This window comes from Protopterus annectens, chromosome 8.part0 (genome assembly GCF_019279795.1).
Source record: "Protopterus annectens isolate FY-2018-M chromosome 8.part0, PAN1.0, whole genome shotgun sequence".
Classification (NCBI taxonomy): Eukaryota; Metazoa; Chordata; order Ceratodontiformes; family Protopteridae; genus Protopterus; species Protopterus annectens.
Window position 1 is genome coordinate 1,098,176,201 of NC_056741.1, and position 25,531 is coordinate 1,098,201,731.

Genomic DNA, 25,531 nt, shown 5'->3' on the forward strand with positions numbered 1-25,531 from the left:
ACACTCACAGGGGTTCCCCAAGGCGCAGTTCTAGGACCCCTTCTATTTAATATTTTCATTAATGACTTCTACCAGGTCATCCCTAACACTGGCCTCATCCAATACGTGGATGACTCAACAATAATCTGTTCTGCAACCTCCACTCCTGCACTAATAAAATTAACTCAAGATGCCTTCTCCTCCACAGAACAATGGATGCTAGAAAACCATCTAGTACTAAATGCTACTAAAACAAAACTTGTTATTTTCCCCCTCTAAAAGTATGACCCTAGACAAAAGCTCTTTCTCCATTACCAGCAAAAATAAGATTCCTCTGTAAACATTCTCCACTGCCAAATTATTAGGAATCCTCATTGACGACCAACTAAAAATTGATAGCCATATCCCGGTAAACATCAAAAAAACTCACAAGAAACTAGGCATGATTTATCGACACTACCGTTTCATCACTCGATTCACTCTTGCTAACACATATCTCATCCCTTCCCTCCTGTACGGTGCCTCTATCCTTACTAATCTGCAATCCTCCCTTAAATCTAAACTCTCCTCCTGTTACTATAAAATTTCAAAATTTGCAACTGGCCACAGATCCAATACCCATCACTGCATCTCCCTGCACCAACCTAACTGGCTTGAATTGCCCAACTATCTTACCTATATGCAACTCATACAAGCACATAAACTTATTTTTACACCTCATCTCTGCCCCTCTCTCTCCTCTACCTTCAAAATACATCTTCCAAACAGATGCCTATGATCCAACTTCCAAAACCTAATAGAACTACATAAACCCAGCCGACCTCCTGGCAGAAATCTTCTTTCCTTCTGCTTAGCTAGCCACTGGAATTCTCTCCCACCTCCTATCCATACCACTAACAGTCTCTCTATCTTTAAAACTCTTCTTCACTCACACCTAATCTCAAAATGGGAATGCTCCTACTCCCATCCTACATAACATCCCTGTCTACAATTTCTCCCTATATCAAACATATCTGCTAACAGCCTCCTTTGGCCTACAAACTGCTAAAATACTACTTTAGCCTATTTCCTGAATGAACTGCCAACTATTTTATACTTTCATAGATTTCTCTATAATGACCCTTCTCATGCTTTTTACTCCAGCATATGACAATTTATCGCAATTATTGTTAATATTGTAATTTTTTTTCTTATGTCTCATTAAGCATGTTCAAATTTAGAAATTCTGAAATTATTTGCTACTCTGTAATTCTATTATTTACTATTTGTATTTTTCTGGAGCTTTTCTCCCCAGGACTCCATTGAAATTGGGCTCCTCGTGGCCCAATGGACCACCCTGGTAAATAAACTACAAATAAATAAATAAAAATGAACTACGATCTTCCTGGTTGGGATTGACCTGAAGAATGTCAAGGAACTGTTCAGGGGATCATAATAAGCAAATTGTAAGCAAAACATCTCTAGCAGGGAGTATCATTCTGCAGCACAGAATACAGTGGTTCCCACACAGGAATCCTGCATCATAGCTTGCTTGTTTTGCCCCCCCCCCCCCCATTATTGTCATTATCAATACACAAGCAAGGAATTCAGACTAACTTAATTTTCGCACACTCTGAATGCCTGAAAGACAGCTGTCAGTGATTAAACTACTGACAGCAGACTGGTGACTATGAAGTACAGTTACAAGAAAACTACTTTCAATATATTTCAGTTTTTACATAATATAATGTAAATTACAGCTTGTTACATGAATTACATAAACCTCACTTACCTTTCCTTGGTCTTCCAGCTTTCCTTCTTGGTGCTTCTTCTAAAATTATTTTAAAATCTAAGAATGCAAAGAAAAAACCCAGTTCTACTAAAGTTAAAAAAAAAATAACTTACACAAAGGCAAAGATAGGCATTATCTCATGTTCTGATTCTGTAAAAAGCTGGAAATGCTAATCCTAGAGACAATCTGTTTCACATTAGATCAGATAAAGATTCAACAAATGCAGAGGCAGGGAGGGAGGAATGGCAAATGGTAAATATCCATTTCTGCATAGCTCTGTCTTTCGCATATGCACTCAGACCAAAGGAGCCATCGTGATGGTAACTGACATGTGGCCTAAGCCTTTTAAGAACATCCTGACTGGCAAAACTATCTTCTCTGTTGGGACTGAAACGAACAGCCCCAACTGCATGATCTTGTCACTTTTAAGAAGAGCTTCTGTAATAATAGTTACAAAATTACAGACTGTACAAAAAGACACGTAAACTTGAGGAAATCAGAAATGATAAAATCATTGTTTGTAATTTACATTAAACCCAAACTGCAGTATGGAATAACATTATGGAAATCTTATAAGAAAACAAGCACAAGTAAATTGGAAAGAGTACAGCAGGTATATAACAAGGGTATCCATGGATATGAAAGATTAAATTATAAGAAAGTGTACAGTGTCTCATTCAGATATTTAAAAGGAGACATTATTCATGTTTATAGGGCATTTAGAGACAACCTCCTCTGGGACTGTTTGAAGTTATCAAAGAGTAGTAGACAATGATTGTACAACCTGCGTAAAAATTAGACAGGAATGAGAGATGTACTAATTAGTTCTCTGAGAGAACAGCCGATACCTGGAATAGACTACCAAATGATAATTAAACCAACACTAATTTAGATATTTTAAGAACAACTTGTACACTAATTACAGGAAAGACTGCTTTAGTATATTGGCAGGGTAGAGACATATTACTGCCTGTGTCTGAAATATTTGTATGTAGGTATGTGCCTAGTTCTGCATAGAAAAAAATGCAATTCTATAAATTGGTAATCGGACAGGAATTCTAATTTATGATGGCCACTCATGAACTATAAACAAGGATGCATCTATGTTAGTGAGGCTTACACAGAGTTCCTAAATGAAATTACAGAGCAAGTCATGCAAGTAACAACACGAGATTCCCTCTTGCAAGATTCTGGTCACTTTGGCCTGGTAAACACTTATAGCCTAGACGGCAGTTCAAAATTCAACATTTTGAAGTGAAAGTGGTGTTCCACACAAAGCAAACTAAAAGGATTCTCCTGTGGGAAACCCAGAAACTGATCAAACAGTGACCTTCATGTTTAGTAACACTATCCAGTACTGACACTATCCAGTCTCCTGTGACAGAAGTGGCACAACCCCACCAAGGGCAACATTCAGAACTTGATGTACTGGATTTTGTTCAATGATGTCACTGTGATTCATGCCAGGACAGAGGTCTTCCAGCCCCATTTAGGATGATGAAAAGGCAGATGAAAATCCCCTGCCACTGTTTCTGTTATGGGGCAAATTTTCTGCTTAAGCAGTAGGCTAATGGTGAAAACATGACACCAAAACCAAGAAAACACTTCTCCGAGATGCCACTGGTTAGTTCATGAAACTTTTTTAGCGATTTCATCTATCAGTAACTTAGACTTCTTCAGAACTATTATACCCCATACCAACTCACAATTTATCCTCATTCAAATTATTTGACTAACAAGTCATATGACCTTTATTCCTATTATTGTTACATCAAACCATAAAAGATATAAAAATAATAAACATTTATATACAAGAATGTATACTATAAAATATCTATAATTCCATAAAAAAACTAACTTTTGTCAATTAAGAACAAATATGAAAAAACGATTAACATTTAAAAATAGGAAATACCTCTTCTTAAAGGACGAGCTTCCAATACACATTTTATACGTATAAAATTATTAACTTCTAGGGCACATTCTGCTCTTAACATTTACCAGTTCAGTTCACTTCTTTTGAAAACGTTGCCCTTATCACCCCTCCTCATTTTGTTGACAACATAAATGACACCAACAAACAAAAACTTTTTAAAAATTCTTATAGTTGCTGGATTGCTTAAATAAAGAATGTTTCACCTGTTTTTTTTTATATAAAACATAAATGTTCATAAATATGCTATGAGAGACTTCTAGTAGTTTTTCCTACATAGAAGCTCTCACAGGACAAATAAGGAGCAATATGAACTAATCCCTTAAAAGTTACAAGTACAGTGTTCTTTTGCCTCATACATTCTGCCAACACTTGGTTGATTTAAAACAGTGCCTTCATTAATGTATTTGCTCCATTTATATATACTGCTTTTAAAAGTACATTTTTTTCTTCTTTTCTATTAGTTCAGGACTCTTGTGTACAAATATCATTATTTGACAAATTTTTAATATTGTCACTATTTCTAAAAACACATCTTGGAGATTGTCCCACCACTCCCAATTTAGTAAAGGTCTCCTTATACACCTTAGTAATGCATATTAACCCCAACTCGATCCCTGCCTCCAACTCTAACCCTACACCTTACCTTAAAAAAAAAAAAAAAAATTCCCACAATACTGCCAGTACACAACACAAACACAGATATATAAATATGCACCAACACACACTACAAACATTATTATATCTATCCCATTATCTAACCCGACCCTAGTCCTAACCCACAATATTTACCACCCCTTACATTTACCAAACAAATGTATGTTTGATAAAATGCAGGAAACCCCTACTGACATATTCACAAAAAATGAACAAGTAAAATTATGTATGTCAAGTTCTACTTTTTGTTTTTCTGGCTTACCTACACAGTAAATGCAAGCAAAGCTGTTTTTCTTTTGTCTTTTACTTTATCTTTAAAATATTTCTTAGTAAGGATTCGTTGAAGCCTTGCCCAACAACATGCTTTTTAAAACATTACTCTCAGTGCCAAACTTATCTTGTGTAATGAGCTTATACTATTGGATGATTTGACTTCTAGCTACATTATTCTCATGCAAAGCAAACTGAACAGGTCTCCTTTTGGGACCCCAGAAACTGATATGCTAAAAGGTGATCTTTATGTCTAGTGACATTATCCAGTCTCCTGTGACTCAAGTGGAAAGACCCAAGGTAAAATGTCTTCCTCCTTTTACTGGAGCTCATAAATCAAGTTTTAAAACTATATTGTTAGGACATCCCTACCACAAGAAGGAGGCATCAATGATAGAGCATCAGGTATCTTCTTTGAAGTTGGAGAGCCTTGGCCAAATCATCCTGAGGAAAACCAGATGCCAGAGTCTGCTGCCCTCACCACAGCATTAGTGCAAACATTTATATGGGGGCTAGGCAATTGCTTCACCGTAGGACTCCCTACGCCAAACTTGTTGCCAGGGATCCAATTCTCTCAGACTCAACATCTGCCAAACAAGAAGAAGGGCAGGACCTAAAGCATTCACTAATTGTGGGCAGGGAAATGAAGCAAAGGACTGGAATGCTGTCTCAGGAATGGCCTTACCTTGCCAAAAGTGTAACTGATGTCTGCCCCACCATATTTAGCCTCTGACAATGCTTTACCAAAGGCCAAGGGTTAATCTCTGTACAGGATTCAGTCAACTACTGAAAAGCAGGTCACGAACCAAGTTTCTTCCTGTTGCATCTTCAGGTGACTGGGTCCAATCAATGGCATATTCTGCAGTGCTTTTCATCATGCTACCCCTCCACATAACACAGAAAATGTGTAATGTGTCTCAGCTCATGATCTGGTGGCCTCTTAGATTTCTTATGTGTTTAAGCACCAAACACAAACTTTTTCATTATCAAGATTTGAACACTGCAAGCAGCATAAAAGAATTGGGAGGCTCAGTGGATAGGCATGCTCACCTATAGCAGTGTGTGATATTATGTTGTATACTGGCAGAGGTAAATGCACCCTCCAAATGTGACAGTTTCAGTGAAATTCAGCAAACATGGAGTTGGAGAAAGGATAATCCCAACCACTGGCTCAGTTAGGGGAGTTCTTGTTAAATCCTAAGCTTTTAGAGAAACAACAATATCACACCAGAGTCAGCACTGACGTAGGTTTACAATAAATGAATAAACAAATTGATAGGAAAAAAACAGAGGACATCAATAGAGTCTCAGAGTGATTTCTACTGATGTTGCTGATGAGAAGGCCACATGAAAGTCGACTTATTCTGTAAAGCCACTAAAGAATCATGATTACTGGCAACCCCTGCTCATAGCAGGTTACTAGGCTAATGACCCTAGGGCTCTTACAAGGCTAGTCAAGTTTTACCTTTATTTCCACGATCATGATCTGCACCTATTGCCCCTGTCCAAGAGAAACACAGGTGGAATCCACGGGGTGAACTTAAGGTTACACATCCAATCATCCAGATTGCGTTTGAAGAGGGGCAATGAGGTGCTCTGCTTGACATGAAGTGGGAGTCTGTTCCAGAGGTGCGGTAACCTCTGGGAATCAAATCTCTCTCTCCAGCAGGTTCTATTAATGTCACATACCAGGTTAAGACCTCTACAGTGAGTAACCCATGTACCATTTGACTTGCAGATATGCATTTCCAATAAAGCAGGGTCAAAGACTGCAAGGGACAGATCGCCTCTGAGTAGTCTATATGAAACAGAATAAAGTGACAGTGATTTCATATGATCCACACAAGACAGATACTGAAGACCTTGAATTTCCCTTGTGAGGAACCTTTGTGATCTCTCCAATTGCCGCAGGTGCTTGGAAAGGTACATACCAAAAGGGGCATTGTACTCTATTATTGGCCTGATGAGGGAAGAGTACAAGGAGGTTATAACTTTTTTCTGGAGGCAATGTCCTTACTTATAAGATGAGCAATGCAGAATACCCTTCTTACCACTGTGGAGACATGGTGATGAAAGGTAAGGTTGCTGTCAACCTATATGGTCCTGTCTCTCACCACTGAGTGCATACCTAGGGTGTTATTGATGCGGTAGTTAGCAGGAACATCACTTTTACCGAAAGGGATGATAATATATATTTTTGCATTAAGTTTAAGGCCATGACTTTGGCACCAATCATTTGTTTAAGACCCTCTTGTAAGATGCTGACATCATCTGGAGATTCTATGACCACTCCCAGTTTGCAGTCATCAGCAAACTTTGTCAGCCAGAGACCTATAGTTTTAGCTTGCACTTCAGAAAAATACATTCCAAATAACAGAGGTCCCAGGATTGATCCTTGTAGGAACACCACTGGTTATAAGTCTGCTACTGGAGGTGTACTCCCCTATTTTTACTATATGGGTTCTATCAGTGAGCTAGTTATCGACTCATGTCACAATATAATGGTTGATACCTAGCTGGGTGAGTTTGTCAATGATGCCTGACAGTGTCAAAAGCCTTGGCTAAGTCCAGGTAGGCTGCATGTAGATTTCCCCTCATCCAGGGCCTTGGTGACTGTCTGAAGGAAGTCCCCCAGGTTTAACAGGCATGATCTCCCTTTGACAAATCCAAACTGAGTAGGGTCAACTGTTTGGAGATTACCTATATCTTTGCTGATAAGGCCCATGATGACTCACTGATGGTAAGGATGGTCAAATTCACATAAGTTCTCAGACTGTGCCACAGTAAGTCTCAATAAAACAAAGGAAAAAGTGCAGGCTAATATCAGCTAAGAACTTTGGGTCTTCCTCATGAAAAACAGATCCCTCCTCTTAAAATATACAGTCAAAAAACACTTAAAATGATAAACATGCGTCTTAGTACATTATTGTTTTGCTACTGATTTGCAATCAGATATAAATAATCACTATTACCCTTCAACATTTAGCCCGATCATGCAAGAAAAGCAATAATAGTTAACATTTTAAATACAGAACTTTTATTTTCAAATTTGCCTAGCCCTTCCCAGAGAGGCTGAGCCTGCCATTTGAAAAATACTTGTTGGCTAAAACTGTCCTGAAGAAAATGCAAGAAATGTTGACGGGATCAGAATAAACAAGTCATAACCATGAAGTTTCACTAAAAGGTGATAACATTCTATGTCAGAATGCACAGTGATTTTCATACAAAGATGGTGAAACACAGCTTCATGCCACTGTCCACAGCTGTCACCATTTAACTCCTTCCAAATGAAGGAAGAGAAGACAGCCCTCAGTAAGGAACAGTTAGGACAAGCTGCTATGTGTGAAATTGCTGTTAAAATAACATTAACAACAAACACTTTAATTATTTTTAATGCTGCTGCTTAGCCTTGCTTACCTTTTCTAGGTCTTCCAACTCTTCTATGTGGTATTTCCTCTAGAAATGATTTTAAAACTGTCATTAGTGGGGGAAAGGTGCACTAGGAATGCAAAGAAACAACAATGTCTTATAATAATGCTAACTTTAATTTTCACAGAACACATTCCCTCTAATTTTATGAAAAGTTAAATGACACTTTCAGCAAAATAACCTGTTTTAAGATTCAATTAAGCAAAGGTCGAGAACAATGAAGAGGGCAATGGACAGAATGGCAACTGATGAAACTTCCCTACGCCTTTGTGTGTTTACAAAAAATGAATCTAAATAAAATACATCCTCTTACTATAACACACAATCCAAAGAGGATCTTTCTTGGTGGTTCTATGCCTGGATTCATCCTCTCTCCTGCACTGCATTTGGCAACTTTCCTTTGAAGCTCTCATGATTGTTGAGGGGAGGGATATGCATTCACTGAGTAAGCTAACAAAACAAAATCATCACTGCACTGGGACACCAAGCCTAGCCCCACAGCCCCTTTTTTTTTCAGTCAACAAACAAATACACTTCTTAAAAATCACGAAAAAAGATAGATGACCGGCATGTATAGAGTTAACAAGTAGTACATGAGAATATACAGGAGTCTCAAGTGAGTGAAGGGACCTGTCCATCTCTGGGGAACAGTAGGAGGGTACTTAAGAACCAGCAAGTATGGTCACACAGCAGATGTGCTGATACAGTAAAATGCACCTGTCACATCAAACATCAGGAACTGCCCTTGGTGGATTAACATCTAGGATGAAACTCAAGATGTATATCCACCAGTGTGGAAACAGCAAGAGGACAGTCAAAAGGACAAACTTCAGAAAGCAGACACTCCTGAAGTGTGGAGGTACCAAAACAGGCACAACTTGTAGAGTTATGGCAGAGATAAGAATACTTGGTGGAAGTGTAAAATGAGGCATTTGACCACAGTATTTTTTCAGTGACCACCTGATGATGGCATAGAAAGCTTCCTATAAAAGGTAAAATGAAGCACAAAGTAGAAAAGAATGTATAAGGCAAAAATATGTACCTAATAACAATACACCTGGAGAATGTCTCCCTACAATGCGCTAAAAGACAGTTTGCTTGGTAACTGTCATCCACTTCCACCTGAAGCAAATAAAATAAAGGGCTGCTTAACCATCACAAGCTGATTTACCTAATTCAGGTAAAACCTCACCTAAAGGTACGCATGTAGGAGACGAGGACTATATCTCATCTGGTTGATGCCCCGGGAAAAAAATACGCGCCCACACACATACACAAAACACTTTTCATAGAAAACTCAGGTTGGTTCTATAGGTTCCTAAACCTCAGAGCCTGCACCTCTGAGATCTAGCAAGCAGAACTGATGACAGTGAAAAAACAATCTTCAATTTACAAACTTTAATACTCATGAACCAGACAGTTTGAAAACAGAATGGACAAGCCTGTCGATTATGATGCTTAAATCCCATGGATGAAAAGTTGTTCAAAGGTGACTGGAGATGGTGAACTCCTTTAAAGAACTACATGACTGTCTCATGCTGGGCCACAGTCTTTCCATCCACAAAGATAAGCAGAAATAGCAGACACATGCATGCTGACCACTGAATGACTGACATTCCTGAGAAAGGGCAGGGTCAGTTATAAAGTGATGCAGTGGAGTAGTATCAGGTACAATTCTACACAACTCAAGTACCTTTTCCTCTTGGCAGAATACATTTACTAAGTGGAAAGCTTCCTGTAGCCTCATTTACTTCTGAGTCCCATATCAGAAGGTCCTTTGGAAACAGAAGCTCTACAGCCAGGTCCCAAGGTATAGCTAGAGTGCCAGAAAGAAAGTATTTTCACTTCATTTCAATCATAAAGCAGCAGAAGTGACAGTTAAAATTAAAAGAAAGACAGGACTAGGACTGACTAGGAGCAAGAGAAAGTAGAGAAGAAATAGGAGTACTGAGAAACAAATAGTACATTGCATTCAGGGAAACACCATGATGTGCAGTGACACATATGGAAGAAGGATTTAGAGACACACATAATGCAATTTTGCTAAGGGGGAAAACAGCACAGCAAGCATCACAAGCAAATGACCACATACTGACATGAAAATGAGTGCCAGCATGCTAATAAGATCCATCATGTAGGCAAATGATATAATCAAACATGTCGACATGATTCAGAAATGTACAAAAATAACCAGAAGTTGAAGCGATCAGCTTATCTTTACATCTCTCTACCTACGTTATATGTTTGTCTGTCCTTGCTATTAGCCCTATACCATCTTTCTTCACAAATTCCCCATGCTTCTACCTCCTCTACCCTTTTATCAAAACTTAAGAAAAAAGAACACCTCTCCAAAACCATACACACACATATACACACACACCATACCTCTCAACCTGGAAACATCAAAAATCTGGACAAGGCCCATGACAAATAGGTACAAATCTGTACGCTGATTAACATCTAACTTGCATACATAATTATGTAACCCCACCCACTCCAGTGGAATTGTGGGATACCAACTTTCGAACACAAACTGAAGAAAAGACAACCAAAACATGGCACCAGAGTCCCCCTGCAGCCATTCCAATATCCTGTTACCTGGCTATTTTGCCCCATTTACCATAAACACTAATGTATGCCTACTGCTTTACTTCTACAATGATTTGGATTTTATTTTTACATTTTACATCACAACAATGCAGAAACTCTAAAAGACATCATCTGGTAAACAAAGCAATACTGTCTCACAATGAAAATAGGCTTGACATTAAAACTTCTTTGCTCTTGAAACTCACATTCATTGAAGCCCACACCATATCCTAAGAAAATGCATCTGGCCAGTGGTGGATAAAGATTATGGGCTGTTTTCAAATCATTGGCCCCTTGGAAACATACATGTGTTCTTTTCTTTATACACCTTCCTCACTTTTTTAAATTATATTCCTTGTATAATACAACACACGTTAGAGCACATTTAAATTTATTGTTTGAACATTTTACCAGTAATTTGTACTGTAGGCAATGAAATAAAACACATGAACCAATAATGACAAAACTGCCCAATTCAGAACTTTTCCGTCATAAAAGTCTGCTTCCACACCCACACTATAAATAGAACAGTAGTGTAAGCCATAGGCATCTTGCACAGCGTCTCGCACTTATTTTCAATTTCATTTTTTGGGGGGGAGGGGGACAAAAGGTCAAAAACCAGGGACACATTTTAAACATTGCTTGTATAATTTTGTAAAGTTGCTAGAATACAATGTTATGTTACCATCATGCATTTCACTGGCAAGTTTTGAACCCAGGACCCTATGCACTACAGTCAGAACAACATACCACTATGCCAAATCAGCAGCTGTCTGAAAAATAGGAAGACTGAAATTTAACAGCCATCATTTAGTGAATTCATTTCTCACTTCTCAACATAGCTCTTAACCTCAACACAAAAAACATGGACAAATAACAAAGCCAGTAATGGGGGAATACAAATTCAGTTCTCACTTCTCACTCACCATATATCTGAACTGTTAGCACAAAAACAATAATGGGGGAATATAAATTGTGTTGTCACTTCTCATCATAGCTCTAAACTCTTAGCACAAAAAAAATGTTCTTACTTCTCATCATAGATCTCTCAACTTAGTACAAAAAAAATCTGGACAAAACTCAGAGCATAACTTTCAACTGTTAGCAGAAAAAAAATGTTCTCACTTCTCATCATAGCTCTCAACTCACTCAGAAATCGTGGTGGCTAGGGATAGTAGGCTCTTTTTACCCTGTACAAAAGGTACAGGGTTTGAGCCTGAATACCTGTAGCCACCAAGTGTATTATATGGGGGCATTTTCACAGAGACACAGACACACGCACACACACACACACACACACACACACACACACACACACACACACACACACACACAGTACCCTGAATAACGAGTGGTTCCAGCTTATCCTGAGTAGTTCACATTCCTCTGTTGTTGCTTCCTGCCATTAATCCCTGTTCTGCTCGCAAACTCTGCCCAGAGTAGTTCCCGTTCAGCTTCCTGGCCTAAGTAGTTCCCGTTCCACTCGCAAACTCTGCCGTTTCAGCTTCCTGGCCTGCACACAAGTTCCTCTGCTGTTCCCCATTCCCGCCAGCTTACAATTCAATTCAGTCAGCCGGAAATAATGATGTGAGCTCCTTGAGCTCAATTCCGACTGGCTGGAAGCCTGACGGAGCTGACGTTATTGGGCATGTGATGACGTCAGCTCCGACAGCGTGAAAATTTAAAAAAAAAAAAAAAGCAAAAAAATCGGAAATGAAAGGGTGCCACTCGGGAATCGTGGCACCCCTTCATTTGGACCCCAAAACTCGGTAAAAAATGAGTAATTCAGAACGGTTGAGAGGTCTGACACATACACACACACACACACACACACACACACACACACACACACACACACACACCTTCTTCCTCATTGCCTCTGCCCTTCTGTGTGCTCCCCTACTTGCTCGTCCCACTTTCTTCTATCACTCCCTTTCCTTCCCATTTAAAAAAAAAATATTTGCATTCTACTGTGTAGCATTTGTAATGGTCACTGAGTGTGCCTATGTTGCAAACACTGCAGCCCTCTGATGCAGATGATCACTCACAGTATGGTCTGCTCACTTGGGTAGTAACTGCCAACTTTGTAACTGTGTGGTTTTATTATGCAGCACTGTGCCAGGCATGTTTATATTCCATCTTCTGTATGACTAATCCTAGTTGAATTGCTTTGTACTGTTACAACTGTGCTGTTTTTTGCTGGATGTCTACATGATGCTTTTATTTGAATATCCCCCATACTTTCAACACTTGTGGAAGGAAGTGAAGGCAAAGAAATACTTGTATGCATCACAATTAGGAAGATAAGCAAAGAATATATATAGCAATCTTTAAAAGAAATAGTGACATTTTAAGAAAGGACAGTGAAATGAAATAAAAGTCACGAGGAAGGTATATAGAAAGGAAGCACTACACAAGCTTTGGGAAATGGAGTGAATTTTTGCATTAAATTAAAAGAAAAAGAGGTCTGGTGTAGAAATAACATGTATACAAAGGAAGAGAAAAAAAACTTTTGTTTCTGAATCAGTAAAACAAAAAAGAAGGGTAGATCAGTGTATTAAGACATTAACAAGACAGGGTGTCTACAAATAAAAAAGGGAAACTAAAGCATGTGAAAGAATTTACTGAAGGAAAACGTAACAGTACATAGGAAACAGAGGAAAAAATATTTTCATTAAAATTGAATGAGGTTTTGGATTAGGAAACCAGTGTACTCAGGAAGCTAACAGCATCATTATTTTAACAGAGGCTTTGAAGACTGGCAGTTGAAGGTCTTGGTGGAAGTTATAATGAAGATGTTTATAATACATTGTACACAGAAGGGGTTAATGGATAGGGCACAATGCATGTACAGCTGGTGAACTTATGTTGGAAGAAAAAGGGACTTGGAAATGTAATGACAAATCACTTTATTAAACTACAACTGTAAGTTTTGATCAAGGTTGAATAAAGTTGAAGAAAACAATGCATGACTCAGGTAAGGGGGAGGAGGACATTAACAGATCTCTGACAATAGCTAAATGTGTGCTGGAGTTTTGACATGGAAAAAAAGAGGCAACAGGGAACATGTTTTTTGGGATTGCCATGAGTTGGCAGATTTTAAAAATTCCCTACAGAGTACTCTGCCAGAAGTATTGGGTGAGCAAATGGCTATAACTAAGGAAATGATTCTTTTGTGCTGAGACACAGGATATGAACTAGCAAGACACAGTAAGGCCTTACTAAGTTTAATTCTATTGGCTGCCAGAAAAGTAATTACTAGAAAATGTAAATCAAAATCTCAACCAACCGTGGGATTCAATAATGCCTACACTAAGTGTACACTGTTCTGAGTGAACAGACAAATTCACACCTTCTTCCTCCTAATTTTAGTTTTCCTACAGATATTATTGCAGCTTTAAATATTGACAGGGATTCATAAAGGTTACCACAAAGTGTGAAACACAAAAAAGGTGGCAGGAATGTTCTCGAATACATATTGTGTACACAGTGTAAGCTTTACTGAATCTGGCCTCAAGTGTATCTTAAGTACTGAATATTATAAAAGAGATAAAGGAACTTCAAGAGGGATCTTTACAAAAGAGGAGGAAATTACATAGAAATAATCGAATTTGTGGGAACAATATAGCTAGAATAATGTTCAGGAGGAGGAATAAGGTTTAACAGAAGGCAGGAACTGAGCGATTTATATAATGTTGGACTGAAAGACAACAGTTGCAAAGAATTTGCACAACAATTAATGTGTGTAAATAAAAAATGTTAATATTTTTTTTCTGTTAATGTATGTGTGCCTATACCTCAAGTGAAAATTTAATAAAGGTGTTTATAAAATACCTAAAGGTGTGCCTAGAAAATATACCATCAGAAAAAAGAATATCCTGAGTACAGATATAAATAAGGCTTTTGGCAACATAGAACATAAAACCAAACTTTTTTAAAATAAAATGCTGTTTATAAAGTGTGTTTTAAAAACAGTTACCGTCAGTCACACAAAAGAAAAATAATGACTGTATATTTAAGGAGAAATGTTAAATGAAACAACAAAAAAAAAGAAAGCAAGGATGTACTTTGGGTACATGACTGCTTGCACTCTGCATTAATTACACAATCAAAAAGGTTAAAGAAAATAAAAATGGAGAAGTACATATACTGTGAGAAGAGTTAAAACTCTCCTTAATTTTATATATGCAGATAATGCGTAGTTATTAAGACAGAAAACATGCTTAAAATTTGACAATAAAGGTTATGAAAAAGTCTAAATATGGTCAGACTGAATTCAACTATGGAGACAAAGTATAATTTGGGGGGTAAAAAGGAGAGACAGAAGGAGCAATATGAAATTACAGATGGTTCAAAGCCTTGGGTTTAAATCTGGAGCACAAAAAAGGACAAAGAGAACTGGGAAAAACTGATACAGAAAAATGAAGGAGTGGTAGAGTAGTGAGCTAGATCTGCAGAGTTTATTTACATATCTGTTTTATTTACTTGTTTAAAAGGTAAGGAAAACTAACAGTGGGATAGATCTGCTATTTCTAACCAGTTTTTGTTTAATAAACGCAATTATGTGGCAGGAGTCTTTTTATTACCAGAATGACTGGAAGTACATCTGATGAGTTTAATTTTTAGATAAATCCAATGTTTCAGATTAAGCCAGACCTGTTGAGGTATTCCATATACAGATAAGAAAGAAGGCTGGAATGTAAATGAGCTATTCAATGGTACTTCTCTTGGCATGTTTTTTTTTATCCTTCACAACAAGTGCCTGGTTATGAGATCAAGACGAGTGTCTGAAAAATACTGCAAGGAGAATTATGGAGTTATTATTAATCAGAAACAAGCAGGTGAAATAATTATAAAAGGAAGAAAGGGGACTTCTATTTAAAATAAAAGTAATGAGAATTTGGTAAGTCACAAAGAGTGAAAGTAAGGTAGTGTGTCAATAAATAGTCAAGTAATTTTTATAACACTGGTGGCTGGAACAACTATCCATGAGAAACACTTCAGGATAATTAGGACAAGCAGGAAGTATACAAGTAAACAAAGTAAAGAATGGGATTTTCTCTAGAGACTGCCACATAGAAAGCTTCCTATAAAAGGTAAAATGAAGTACAAAGTAGAAAAGAATGTATAAGGCAAAAATATGTACCAAATAACAATACACCTGGAGAATGTCTCCCTACGATGCAAAATAATAACATATTTCTGGAAATCAGAAGTAGAAAGATTAGGTATAAGTGAAAAGAAGAATGCTGAATTAGAAAATATGTATGGAAAATTTGGCAACTGTGAAATTGCTAAAGAAAAAAACATGATAAAGAAGTGCTACATACTGCAATCAAAATATACTGAGAGGACAGCTTTTTTATTTATTTATCCTTTGTTGAACCAGGTTAGTCCCACTAGGCCAAGTAGTTCTCAAAAATAAGAAATGAACAAATGAAGAAGCACTTAAAGAAATTATGGAATGTTTATGGGAATGGGAATTATAGTAAAAAAATACAAGGAAGGATGCAACAGTAATGCTTAAATGCAGTGCAACTTCAAAATTGCTTAGGTAGATTGTTATGCCCTGTAGTAAGTTAAAGTTAATCAGGATATAAACAGCTTGATTCCAACAGACTTGCTCTCAGTGACTTACGCCTGTATAAGTCTGCTTTATAGATGGACTTTACACTAAAGTCAGTCATTAACATCTAGATCAAGTCTTTTGGAATCTATCCCAAAATAGTTTGTTTGAGCAAGACTTTTGGAATCTGGCCCCAAATATTTTTGATGATATATTGTGTATCTGATGTTATACTTTTCACAAACAAAATATGCATTTTTCTACAAATGTTTTTGGCAGAGCTTGTCTGTTATAAATAAAAGCCCAAGTAAGTGCTGTGAGATCTTACAAGTTCATAGATAAGTACAAGGCAATCAGTCTGGAAGCCATTTCACACCCAGCCAAAAAAAAAAAACCAAACAAACTATTCAAAATGTTTTCTTTGTCTCAAGGAGGACAACACAAGATAAACCTGTAGAGACTTTGAGGGTGCTGATCTTCAACATCCACCTTAGTTAACTTCAAGAGATGATGTGGTAAATAGTACAAGTGTCCTGTGGTTGTACAGTGACATTAACGATGTTAAGTGGCAGAAACATTAAAGCATTCTGATATTTTGTTGAAGTTCCACAAATTGCTGGATTCTGCTGTGAAATGTATGGCCAGTGGTGATAAGGCAATGGTAATGCTGAGGCCACAACTTTTGAGAAAGTCCTGTGAGAACAACTTATGTCAGAAATAGAGGAACTGAATACAAATTTGGACAATTATACAGCTGTAGAGTAAGAAAGGGATACAGAAGTGTCTGAGGCATGGAATTAGTTTCCAAGTGACATTGAGGAATTACAATAGAAAAATAAGAAATAGAAGGAACAGTACTTGTATATACTCGGGGAACTGCCACTGGTAAAAAGAAACAGGGCTTTCAGAAAAAGTCCATCAGTCACTGGAACATCTGAAAAAGAAGAGGGCACTGATTGTGCTGTGTATATACAGCAGAATTGGCAAGATGGACTGGGATACATTGAAGTCAAATTAAGAAAGTCTAAATATGGTTAGACTGAAATAAACTATGAAGACAAAGTATATATTTTTTGTACAAATGAGAGATAGGATGAGTAATAAGAATTTACAGAGGGTTCAAAGCCTTGGTTTTAACTCTGGAGCACAAAAAAGAACAAAGAGAACTGGAAAAACTGATAAAAAAATTGAAGCTGTAGTAAAATAGTGAGCTAGATCTGCAAAGTTTACTTATTTATTTACCTTTATTTATTCTTTTAAAAGGTACTCAAAACTAACAGTGGATTCTGCTGGCAAAGAGGGATAAACCGTGACTAAAACCCAGATAACCCCAGTCTGATTAACAGTTCAGGTGACTGTTGGAAGTGATGTGGAAAGAATAAGCATGTTTGTCCTGCAAGGGAAGGAGTGGACCACAGTCATCCAATGCCACAATCACTTGAAGAAGGCATGGCAGTGCAAACAGATAGCCCAAAGTGGGGCCACCATGGCTCTTCAGCAGTAGCTCTTATTGAGAGTTCACAGTAGTATGCATTTACAATGGGAAGACTGTCATGACAGCCCAAAGTGGGGCCACCATGGCTCTTCAGCAGTAGCTCTTATTGAGAGTTCACAGTAGTATGCATTTACAATGGGAAGACTGTCATGATTCCCAGTATTATGATTCACTCATCCCCTGCCCAGGGCAGTGGTTAGAACTAACAAAATGTACCTTCACTGCTGCGATGCCAGCAAGAACACAAACCACTGTCTGAATGACAGCCTCTCAGGAAAGCTCTCACCCTGTGCTGGGAGATACCCAGTATGGGAGAATAAATGGGCACAGTCTGACTGGAGAAGGCTTACTGCTCATCAGGACCAGTGATTACTGCTCATCAACCATATTATATCATTGTCTGTTTTGAAACACATAACCTTAAAGACCAGATTTTACTGCTGTTGTGGATACCTAATAAAGTCGACAAGATTAGTAACAAGTGTGTGGTTTTGGAAATTATTAGAATGTACAGACTTGACATAACAGAGTGCAGTTTGGGACCTAAATGTAACTGTATCCTGAGAAAACTGATGTGCAGGATAGGACTTCCAAGATGACTGCACATTGAGTAACAGCTTAACTCTAGCTCTCCCAGTGTGAAAACAGAAACTCACAGAAGGCCAGTAGGCTTCTGTGTTTATGGGTAATTTTCAGTAACTGGCTACTAAGTATACTGCCTGGATCCCAGAAAAAAAAAAAGAATCACAGAGCACCTGGAAAAAAATCATCTATAAAAAGTGAGGAAGAAACACTGAATGGGGAAAGATTTGCAGCTGTTCAGCAAAAAACAATGCAACCTGCAGTCATCACTTGCAGTAACCTACAGAAGATATAAGAAAACTGCACACAGACCTGGCTAAAATAAACACAGCACTGATAGAAAGCTGGAAAAAATGGAAGAAGCTTTAAACAGATATTCGGAGGAGGTGATAAAGCTGCAAAAATCAGAGTCTGAAATGAAGAAAAGGCTGACTGAATATAAGACTGCTCAGGAAGAGATGTTTCAAAAAATAATAGAATTACAGGACAGAACAAGTAGGAAAATCTGAGGATTTTCACCTATACCAGAAAAACTGGAATGAACAGACTACATTAATGTTACGAAAGCACAAATAAGTAACTGAACTGGTATTCCACAGCAGGAGTTGTTAGATGAAAGGGCACATTGTATGCATGCTGCAAACCTGATAATGAGAAAGCAAACTAGACCTTTAATAGTAAATATGCAACCTACCAGCAGAAGGAGTTGATTCTGACAAAATTATGGCAGAAGGACAAAACACAAAGTGAAAGACAGCAGAGTGTTTGTGGAGAATGATTACACATTGTACACCAGGCAGAAGAGGGGTAAATTTACTCATTACTCATGGAATGTTGAGATGCAGGGGTGAGATTCAAACTCCTGTACCCAGCTGTCTTCAAGGTATTCTACCCTGGAGGGACAAAATTATTTTCTGAAGTACATACTAAGGAGGAAATACAAAAGTATGTGCAACGAATAGTGAGCTGGGAAACAGAAGGAGATTCTGCTCCTTGTTCTTCTGGTAATAAAAACCACAGAAAGACTGTACCTGTGAATCTTTTCCACTGTTTCAACAGAAAATGTTGGATATAAGGAAAGGAGCACAAGAGCCGACTAGAAGGATCAAGAGCACATTGGAAACGAAGCAGAGACGGGAGATGGAGCTGAACAGTAATGACACCAGTGATTTAATGTGTGATTATAATAATTATAGTTGTGAAATATGACAGAGCAAGAACATCTGGAAATAGTGGATTTTTTCAGAATTTGTTGGACTTATAGGCAACTCAAGTATATGCCCTATTTCATGTCATTAATGTTTGGAAAAATGATTTGGGGAGTGGAAGAGAGGAGAGAAAGTTAAATGTAAGTAAACAAAACTTATTTTTTCTTAATACTACTATTTTTGTTGTGTATGGTTTTCTTTGCATGCTATAAAGTAAAAGTTTATCAGTTATTTTAAGTGTAACAGGATTGTAAATAGGTGCTGCTGTTCCGTTTTCCTGTCTTTCTCCCTTCTCTCTTTCTTCTTGTTCAGTTTTAAGAAATGCAGACACTGCAATGTATAAAAATAAAAAAGCAAGGTTAAAAGAGCAAGACAAATGAAAAAAATGAATGTGCTTTTTCTCATTCTTGCATGGGGTAATGGCTGGATTAAGGACCTCAGATTGATATAGTAACAAGTTTTAAGAAAAAGCAAATGAATGAAAAAGAATATTGAACATTACGAGACTTTTTTTTCTAGCTAATGAATGCATGCTTGGTAGCAATTCTGAATCTATCCCTCATGTCTCCATGGAAACAATCTGATAATGAAAAATTGGATGTCTGGTGCTCATGTCTCCATGCAGACAATCTGATAAAGAGAAATTGGTTACAGTCTGGTGGAGAGTTACAGGCTGGGAAAAAAAAGAAATGAGAAACTAGCTAGGATATAATGTTCTCTGAAAGCATTCAGGGGTTTTCCAAGTTGGGAGAGCTATAAAGAAAAGCCAAAACCAGCTAGCACTTTGTAGCAGCACAGCCTGCACCATGCATCTTAGCATAGATAATCTTTCTTTTAGGTTAACTCAAGTCTATGAGCGTGGCTGTCGGTTTAGGACATCTGTTCCTATTAGGAGGGTAAAACTACAATATCTGAAGATGTACATAGTTTTGTGTGTTAGTATAAAACGAATAGGTTTTAGGGGGTATTAGGAGTTTGTTTTTATGTCTGAGGGCTTTCAATAAAACATTTTTTTAAGATGTGACATAAGCGCAAATGGATATCACAAGAACAGCAAGTATAAAAAAGTTCAACCTGCCTAATAGTGTACGCATGTAACACAAAAACAGAAACTAGACATTTAACAAAAAAGGTGTTATACATAAAAGGTAGGAATAATAACTTTTTAATACAATAATACTTTCTGTAATGTCTTTAAATGTCAATGGTCTCACAGATGAACACAACAAAATAGAGGAACTATATTAAAATGCAGTATGTAAATAGCTATGTTACAGGAGACACATGGAATGAACCGAACATGTGAATTTAATAAAGAAAGGTTTTTAGGATGGTTATTCAGCAGAATATCTGGAACAAAATAAAAGAGGAGTACTTACATTAATTGCAAGAGGAGCTCCAACAGTGATAAAAGGAGATAGAAAGATAATAATGGCAGATTTGTGGTGATAAGGGGCTACTGGCAAGGGAGGGGGATTACACTGGCATGTATTTATATTCCACCTAAAACTGCTATAATAGAACTTAAGAAAATTCTGGGAGAAATAATCAGTTTTCAACAAGGAATAATACTTATCGATGGGGAACAGAATTTGATTTGCAGCCCTGAAGATGTGTCTGGGGGCACAGAAGGGAAAATATAACAAAGGAGAGTACAATTTTGAAATATTTATGAAAATACTTGGCATGGAAGATGTGAATTCAATTACAGAAGTTTGAAGTGATTTTACATATTATTCCCCAAGATATAAAAGATGGGCTGGGTTAGACAACTTACATTTCACAGGAACATGCGCATTTAATTGAAGGTCTTGATACTCACGCAGCAAGTATTTCAGATCATACGCCTATAATAACTAAAATAAAAACACATGGTAATGAAACAAAAATGAGAAACTGGCGCTTTCCCACTGATCTGTTGAAAAGAGCGGAATTTAAGGAATGGGTAGTGGAGATTGTTCAGGAGCTATTCGAGAGGACAGAAATTTCTTCTGAAAATATAGATCGGGAGTGGGATAAAATTAAGGTGGAGTTTAAAAATACTGTGCAAATAAAAGAAAATAAGTTATGGTTAAGTAACCAGAATTATTTAGAGGGGCTGACAAATGTTAACACATATGGCAAAATGGGGGGAATATCACAGAACAAGAAGAGGATCAACTGCAAAATGCTAAGCAGAAAATAAGGGACAACCTTGATAATATATAGTTTAAAACACTGCTAAGCAACTGTTTTTAGATAATAACACTACAGCACAAAAACTTTTAGCACAATGACTCAGGCAACAGAAAAGAGAAAGGGCTGTCGCCAAGCTTAAGGAACCTATAACAAGGAAGATAATAAGAGAACTTGAAGAGGTATTAGAAATATTTTGGAAATTCTATGAACGTCTGTATAAAGCAGAGAAATACGGAAATCAAGAAAAGATACAAATGGAAATATTTATGAAAGAATTACATATGCCAAAGCATGAGGCTCATTTACTAACAGTTAGGATAGGAGGAGAGAGAAAAATTGTGATGTATAACCAATCTACAGGAAAGTCCCCGGGAAGAGATGGTATTCCTGTGGAAGGTTGGAAGCTAGGAGGGAAAAACTGATAAAGATCTGGAAGGATTTGTTTATAGTATTTTAAGAGGAGAAGTACCAACATCCTTGAAGAAAGCAGTGGTAGCTATAATACCTGAAGAGGGTAAAGGTCCATCAGATCCAGCTTCATACAGGCCCATTTCAGTACTAAATCATGTCTACAATGGCTAAACGAATGGCAAAAGTAATGCCAAAATTGATAAATATGGATCAGTGTGGTTTGTGGAGGGGAGGCAAACATTTGATAATATTAGCAGAACACTGAAGATCCAGAGGGAAACAGAATGTAAGAAAATACCATTGTTGTCGGTGGGTCTTGATGCAGTGAAAGTATTTGATAGAGCAAGCTAGGACTTTATGAGCAGGGCAATGGAAGCATTTGCATTTCTTGAAAAAACTATAAGCTTGATTAGGAGGAACGATAAGGTATCAAAGGCAAAAATTAAAGTGGGTGGGGTGCTCTCTGACAACTTCTGCTTGAGCAGAGGAACCAGGCAGGGGTGTCCTCTTTCCCCTTTGTTATTTGCAATACATCTGGAACCACTGGCAAGGAAAATAAGGGACTCAGAAAGTTGAGGATATAATTGATATGGCAGTCAAGAAAAGCTGTCTCTATTTGCAGATGATATTATTTTATACCTGACAAAATCAAAGAGAGACATTACAGTGTTGTGGAACATTTTGAGGCAGTTTCAAATTTTTTTTGGAATACAAAAAAAAAAAGGCAACAGCGGTAAATTACGTACCAACATATTAATTGGTTCAGCAATATCCATATTTATGGGGACATGATAAAATGAAGTATTTAGGAGTATGGATTAAAATGATTCTAGTGTGACAGCTAAGGATATCTGGGAAGAGACTAAACAAAAATATAAAAACTGAGAAAATGGAAGTTTTGTTATACAGATATGGATAGTAAAATACAAACAGTTAAAAAGTTTTTAGTCCCATTAGTCTTATACATAGGTCAGGCATATTTTTATCAACCAGAAGAGAAGTTGTGGATAGCAATAAATAACCAGCAGAAGGACTTTATCTGGGAGGGGAAGACAACAAGAGTCAAGTGGGATAAGCTGATTCCTCCAGTAGAAGACGGGAGTTTGGGATTACCTGATTTGAAGGGGTATTTCAGAGCTACACAGTTAAGGCTCCTATACAATTCACAAGCAGAAAACCATACTTCAAAGTGAAAATGGATGATGACAAAATAGGGGGAAGCTCAAGATACAAGAAGAGACTGGAATTTTGGATGCAGGCCTTTAAGGAGAATAACAATAATCATACAGAAATCATAAAGAATATTATATCTACAAAACAGCAGAAAGTATCCTAAGAACTAGGCCAACACGGGAATGGAGAAAGGAGATTCTGCATATAGGGATGACTGCAACTGAGGATACAGACAATAGGCAAGAGGGGGCTGGAATTTACTGGAGAAAACTGGCAAAGGAACCAAGATATTGGGAGCAACTAACTAGAGAGGGAAAGATGATAGAATGGGAAGACAGCAAGAATTTATTTGGACTGCAGGTTAGAGATGGATATCAATCATTGACAGGGAAGGCAGAGTACAGGCAGACAGAAAGAAATTGGGGGGGGGGGGTCCCAAACAAAAGACCAGAACTGGTAGAGTTTGTAGCAGACTCTAGAACAGAAGTTCCCATCAAAAAAAGGAATAATTAGTACAGCGTATAAAACATTGCATGATAACTATAAGAATCAATCCGATGAGGTTAGAAAGGCTTGGGAAGAGAGACTGGATAGGCAATTCACAAAGAAACAATGGGAGGATATATGTATGTCTCCCAAATTTACAACAAAATTTAGAAGATTTAGGATTTTTGATTGGAAATGTTTACATGGATATTTTTACACCCCAAGTAGACTCCAGAGAAATTTCCTTAGGTAGACAGCAAATGTTGGAGATGTGACAGGGAACATATTTTCTGGGAGTGCAGTGAGTTGGCAGACGTTAAGGATTCCCTGCTGGATGCACTGTCAGAGATGCTGGGTGGGCAGATTGGTGTGACAAGGAAGATGATTTTTCTGAGCTATGATATTGCTATGTCTAATTATGGTGGCTGCCAAAAAAGCAATTACTAAAAAATGAAAATCAGAATCTAACTACTACACTAGAAATAGTGAATATAGTAACAAAGATAAAACAAATGGAATTGAGATCTTCAGAAAGGGTAGGAGCAAACTACATAGGAAAAACTGGGAATTGTGGGAACAATACACACAGAGGAGGAATGAGGTTTAAAGAAGGCAGGACTTAAATGAGCTATGTAATATGTGACTGAAAATGATTGGGTAGATTATAAATGATGTATGTTTGCAACTGGAAGCGTGTCAGTATGGTTTGAGATGTAAAATGCTTCCAACTAGGACTGTATTGGTGTGGTTTGTTTTCATTAATATAAATGTATGATTGCCTATGTCATAACTGATGTTTAATAAAGATGTTTCTTGTTTAAGAAATGGCAGGAATTGAATAATTTATGTAATGTTGCTTAGGTTATATGATATATAACAATATATGTGAGGTATAATGTTTGTAAATGTGAACTTGTTAATACAGTTTGATTACTTTTATATAAATGTAAATTTGCCTATGTCACAAGTAATAATTAAATAAAGCTGTTCAATAAAAAACTGACGTGCAGGATGTTTTATGCAACAATTTTTAAAGTTCATTTTCCTCAAGGATTTAAGACTTTGCGGATTTACAGGAAGAAGTATCTGCAATTTGTACTCCTCTGACTAACTTTTGTAAACTGAATGACTATATTTTGTGCGGAGCTTTTATCCCCAGGTCTCTGCTGAAAGGGGGCCTTATGCTCAGTTGGAATAACCCAGTAAACAAATTCTAATAAATAAACATTTCAACGATTCTCCCAAATATTAGAAAGCCTTAGCACTTAGGCTACAACAACACAGGTCATAATGTTTAATCAAAGGTCTCCGTGAAGGTAAAGGGGATGTTCTTAACAGATGCCATGTGACAGTCTGTGATAATGATAATGATCACAATCTAGATAAAATTTAAACTGTTTGGTATCAATATGAAGAAGAGATGATACACAACTATCTGCAAGTGTTGGAGTTACCAAGAATTACTTTGGGGGGGGGGGCAGGAAACATCCTTGATGAAGGATGATTGTTGAAAGAGTACATCAGGCTAAACCCCAGAAGATGATGGTATACCTACTGAATTACAAAAAAAGTAATCCAAAGTCGTTCAATGAAATGACAGACACTAAGGATACACCTTCATCATGGAAGCAGATGATGGTGGCAGATGTAACTGTCTGCCATTTTCCTACAGACCCATTTTTGTTTCTAATCACTGAATACTTCTTTCTTTGCAAAAGATATATTAGAATACTTCAGAAGTGAGTGAGACGGAGCACCTCTTTTTGAACATCTAGTTAAGTTTGGTACTTTCTCTGGTCAGAAA

At 37.3% G+C, this 25,531-nt stretch overlaps 1 protein-coding gene across 43 annotated transcripts in view; it reads right to left on the reverse strand.

The window, feature by feature from the left end:
* Nucleotides 1–25,531, reverse strand: part of LOC122809254 (titin-like) — a 3,339,665-nt gene that overhangs the window by 290,558 nt on the left and 3,023,576 nt on the right. For all 43 annotated transcript variants that reach the window (XM_044080625.1, XM_044080596.1, XM_044080621.1 and 40 more), the window contains 2 exons: nt 8,028–8,066; nt 1,751–1,807 (listed from right to left, as the gene is read on the reverse strand). In XM_044080625.1, the coding sequence (XP_043936560.1) occupies nt 1,751–1,807; nt 8,028–8,066 (96 nt within the window). The remainder of the gene's footprint in view (nt 1–1,750; nt 1,808–8,027; nt 8,067–25,531) is intronic.